The sequence below is a fragment of the Egretta garzetta genome, unplaced genomic scaffold (genome assembly GCF_000687185.1).
Source record: "Egretta garzetta isolate BGI_Z169 unplaced genomic scaffold, ASM68718v1 scaffold744, whole genome shotgun sequence".
NCBI lineage: Eukaryota > Metazoa > Chordata > Aves > Pelecaniformes > Ardeidae > Egretta > Egretta garzetta.
The window spans coordinates 354,759-359,979 of NW_009259482.1; the positions used below are offsets into that span (position 1 = coordinate 354,759).

The 5,221-nt window shown below is 41.5% G+C and overlaps 1 protein-coding gene across 1 annotated transcript in view; it reads right to left on the bottom strand.

The window, feature by feature from the left end:
- Positions 1-2,709, bottom strand: part of LOC104124822 (plasminogen) — a 26,683-nt gene extending 23,974 nt beyond the window's left edge. Inside the window, exons 1-2 of the mRNA XM_009637197.1 lie at positions 2,661-2,709; positions 286-421 (exon numbers count right to left, since the gene is read on the bottom strand). Of these exons, the coding sequence (XP_009635492.1) occupies positions 286-421; positions 2,661-2,709 (185 nt within the window). The remainder of the gene's footprint in view (positions 1-285; positions 422-2,660) is intronic.
- Positions 2,710-5,221: the final 2,512 nt, after the last annotated feature.

Consider the following 5,221-nt stretch of genomic DNA (forward strand, 5'->3'; position numbering starts at 1 on the left):
CGAAACAAGGCGACAGCATCCAGCTAAAAAGACTCTCCACTTAACATTGGATAAGTGCAGGAACTTGAGCATTTAGTATAGAATGAGTAATACATTGTAAATCCACCCTTTACTTGACCTTGTGGTAATTTACGGGTGGAGATAAGCCACAAGCTAAAGGCACAGGTATGGGCTGGAGGCAGAGCTGCAGCAGCATGGCAGTGTTGGTTCTGAGCAGTGGGAGGAAAATGTCACTGATATGCAGACACCCACAATGACATAGTTTTAAGATTCAACAGAAATTACCTGCAATTAAAATTTCTTTCTGCTTCACATTTCTCTGCACATTCTTTTTCATTATATGTCTTGTAAAACTGTTTATTTCGAGTAAGTATCCAAACACCATCCGTTCTTAAATAGTCATCCAGTATTTCTCCTTTCACTACAAGGGAAGGAAAGGAATTGGAGATTAAAAATGAGAATGCTGCAGTTAAGAAAATCTGTGACTTTGAGTGCCATTTTTCATGTAGCAAAGACAGGTGAAGGCACCGCTTATTTTGTGTAATTCTGGGTAAAACTTGATAAACTGAGGAAATTTCTGTCTCCTGACACAACCACAGCTGTATGACTGGACCACATCATAGGGAAAAACAGCAGAAGAGAGACGTAGAGAAGCAGCTCTGAATAGTTATGTATGGGTTTGAAGCTGAGAGCAAGAAACGTGAAACAAGAGTGAGAGGGACCGGAGAGAGGGACTAATTGGTGTCAAACAAGCACCAGTGAGAGAAAGATGAAAGGAAGTGATATCAATATTAAAGTTTTGGAGAAGCATGAATTGGGAGGATGTGAGATTATGACCTCCCATGCGGATGGTGCAATCATTACAGTTTTACTGGTCACTACGTAGTTGTTTGTCCTGTCTTGCCCTGAAGCAAGAAACCTCAATCATAAGATGACTATATAGTCTTTTGCATCCATTATTTTTGTTGCAATGGGTTGAGCAGACTTACTAATGAATCTGTCAAGCTGCATCTCTGTTGCAACAGATTAACCCAAGATTTTAAATTAGAAAATCAATTAGTATTATTATATCTGAAAGCTACATGTGCATAAGATGCCTATGATGTACCTGCTAATCCATCTAACATTTAGCTCCAAAATGTTGTTGCTCACAATGGAGTTTGCCATCTAATTGATTTTTTCCTTTTATGTCTATAAAGTTTCTATGTTTCTGTTCCTATTTTCTACAAAAGTTTATTTCCGTATCCAGCATCAGGTTACAAAGTCACAGAAGTGATATGATTTAATTATTTCACTTTTCAAGCCAGATTATTATTGACAGACACAGGAAATTCATACTCTTGTACAGCCTTCTCACAGGTAACATGAATCTTGCCTTTGTGCGAACACCCATCTTAGGCTCAATTCACTGCAACGTCATTCCAGTGTAATTAACTCCCATGACAAAAGGTCATCCATCACCTACCTCCACATGACACATATTCATATAAAATAAAAGGTATTTGGGCCACTAATGAAAGGAAGATGATTAATTGCCTGAGGGCAATCTTCTGTGACTGTTCGCAGAGTTGGCTCAATGCTATAAAATCTGCATGTCTTAAGAAATCCCTGACACTGAGGCTTCCCATATCTAATCTTACTGTTACAGTAGGACTACGTGGAGCACCGACCACCTTCTCCTGATGGACTCAGCAAACAAGTAAACCCAGACATGACACATGTTAATTGAACAGAATATTCAAATATCTGTGAGCAAACCAATTTCTTCTTTTATATAAGTATCTTTCCAGACTTGACCAGTACTAATTCAGAAGACATAAAAAATAGGTTTAAGGCAGTTTTGTGTGCCATCACTTCGGAGAAAGTGAGTTAGAGCTGATAACAATGAGCAAATAAAAATAACTTTATAATCTGTCCTCTGTAATCCCGCACGATCCATACAATGATACGTCCCTGTTATTCTGTCATATTAAATGTCTGAGCTGTTAGAAAATCATGCAAACTGTACTGATATGTTTTTAACAGTACTTTTTAAAAGTCATTTAAGGGCCATACAATAATATGCAATGTTAAAGTACTAGAGAATATGATATCTGATTGAAATCTGATTGAAATGTACACTACATGTAGAATATTTATTCACAGAATTTGTAGGTGAGCTTGAAATTCACATATTACCTCTAGTGGAACACCTGTCTTCTTTTGGAGTTGTAAAAAAGAATTCTAGACATATTCCTGGAAAAGTTGATCTAGGTCACAGAAGACGAAATTTCTACCTACTATCCCAAGGTAAACAAGGGAGAACATTTTCTTGTAAGTGTTTGACAACAGAAAATGTGATATTGCTGGAATATAAAGGAGCTTTTTAATTTTTAATTTTGTTTTAAATATTTCATTTGAAAACTTAAAAACTCCTATCATAAAGGATGAAAATCAGGATCACTGTGCTTAGCAATGCTTGGCAGTAAAAACAGCTTTAGCATTTGATCCAAAGCCTGCTGAAACCAGAGATAGCCGTCTCACTGACTGCTATGGGCTTTGTACCAGGCTTTGTGGCTGCTTACCCAGGGTGCCCCCATTTCTGGCCATGAGGCATGTTCACAGGGAGCCATTTGTGGCCCCCATTTCACCTAGGCAAGCAGAAGGCAAAGGACTCTTACCTGAGCCGAGCAAGAAAAGAAAGAGAAAGGCGGCTTTGCTAATCCCCATTTTGGCCCAGCTGGCGGGTGCTGGAAGTTGTGTGTGTTGGTGCACAAAGTTTTATTGACTCACACTGGAGTGAGGCGGCATCAAACAAACAAGGCAGGTAGGTTAAGTTAATCATTCTCCCATGCTGTGACCCCCTTTGCCATGGTGTGTCCATTCAAACAACCTTGGGTTGGATGGATTACCAAATCAGCCTCAATCATTTGTACTGGATGCTGGGAAATGGGAAGGCACTCTCTCATTTTGCAGGGCATGTTTTTGTTCTCAGATTGCTTGGCTTCAGTTTGCTAAGGTAAAGATGGGGATCATGGTGGTGGCAAGTATGTGAACCCAGGCACAATCTAATTCTACACAGTCCTGTATATTCAGCTTTAGGTCCCAACTGTATTTTCAGTCACAGACTTGCACTGCTTGGGTTGGAACTGCTTCTGATTTATGTTTTTGTGTAAACCAGTCCCCCAAAAAAGCCCCTGTTAATGCTAACTCTGTATCAGAATTTCCTTCAACAATTGCTAGTATCCTTCCTGGGGAAAAGAAGCTTCCTTCCTTCAGCTTGTTTCCCATTTCTGGGTTGGTTTTTGTTGATCATGACTTAGGAGGCAGCGTTCACTTTGGTTCAGTGTATAATGTGTCTTTTGCCTCCAGGCAAAGCTCCTGATATCTCAGGTCTTTCCAGGCCTTAGTGTGCGTGCAGAGTGCCCCACACATATCAGTAACACCACCTCTATCACCCTCCTGGGGCTCAGCTAAGGCAAGCTAGCCATTCCCAGAGTGCCCTCAGGAGTCTCAACTGTTTTGCCTGGCAAGTTGGTATAGCCTTCAACTGGGGTTGGTGGGGCAGAGGAGAACAACAGTTAGGAGCAAGGTGGGAATCCCACATATTCCCCTCTGTGCTGGGAGAATGATGGTTCTGGAAAGGCCACGTGCAGCAGCCACATTTCTGTGAGCGCTGATGACTAGAGGAGTTACCTGGGGTAAAAGCAGTGGTCAAAAGGTACATGCCTCCAGGGCACAGGTGGGAAATGCACCCTGGGCTGGTGGGGAGGCAGTGGGGAAGTGGCCTTTCTGCCTCAGCTTTGAGACACTGCAGAGGGTTCTCAGTAGGAAGCCAGTGTGTGGTCTGCAGTCAGGATGGGCAGAAGAAGTGATGCCAGTAGGAAATCAGATGGTTGGTCTTGGTAACTGTTTTGTGGTCAGTTGTGTCCATGCATCATCACATTCACAACTCATCTGCATCCCTACCTCCACAGTCACTTTGTGAGCATCTCATTCAACCTCCACCATACCTGGCAGAAGGATAGAACTCCAGTGTTCCTTGAAGTCTTCAGAAAATCAGTGGTTGGACAGAGAAAAGAAACCAAAATTTGTTTTCTACACTCATGGTAGAAGCAAACACCATTAATTTCTGCTTGGCCAGCCAGCAGGTCTGTACCCTCCAACCAGCATGCCAGCACACACAAAAGTGAATCCCGGGAACATCCACCTCATACACATCAATGTGGAAGAGACAGGCTGTCCTAATAGAAGCCAGGAGTACCTCACAGAGAGATTATGGGGACATGAACAGGAAGAAACAGGATTAGGGGACCATTTGAGAGTGAGGAGGGCATGAAGGACCTGAAGATTTCCCAGTTTGATATAGGAGACGGGTGGGGTCAGCAAGAGATGCAGGAGGACATGGTGAGCAGGGATGCCAACTCTGGGGAGACAAACCTCTCTCGTTCTGCCACTGACAGCATTGCTTGCTCTGCCCTCAGATAGCAAATGCCATAACTACAGATGCAGAAGTCTGAAGCCACTCTAGGTCTGCTAGTGAATATCGTGGAAAAGTATCTTCTCTTGGATCTCGTTTAAATCTTAGACCAATCAAAAGCAGAGAGATTTTTACACCCATTTTTCTATTAGAAACTATGGAAGCCACATCTTTGCTCATGAAAGCTATGCTGTAAACATACCTGAGTTTATTTGGGATTTCCTGGAGAATGTGCTGTTCTGGTAATGTCCAGAAGGGTGCAGCAGATGACACTTTTTTGAAAAAGTAGGTGACCTGAAACTCCCAGCATAAGTAAAGGTGTCAGGAAGAACTCATGATACATTGGCAGGTGATGTCTGTCCATAAACTTGAAAAAATCCTGAGGAATTTATTATTTCATTCATTTCACAGCACTAGCTTATAAGAAAATTTGTCTTATGCAAATATGCTATTCTTTTCTTTCTCAGTTCCCCCATTTCCTTCCCACCGCAGTACAAGAGGCCTGAAGTCGGTTGGTTTGAACTTCTGTAATATTAATATGTTCAAAAGCTATATTTTCTCAAAGCGATATTCCATGTGGGAAAGACAGCATGCAAGAATGAAATACAGAGAAAAAATAGAATGAGAAAGAGCAAGGGAAAAAAGCCAAGTGTAAACATTATCACTGTAAGACACTGAAAAACAATAAAGGTTATGGTGCAGTGAAAAATTGAGGCACCCATCTGGAACAAAAAAAAAGCCCAAATTTTGTGAGATCACAAT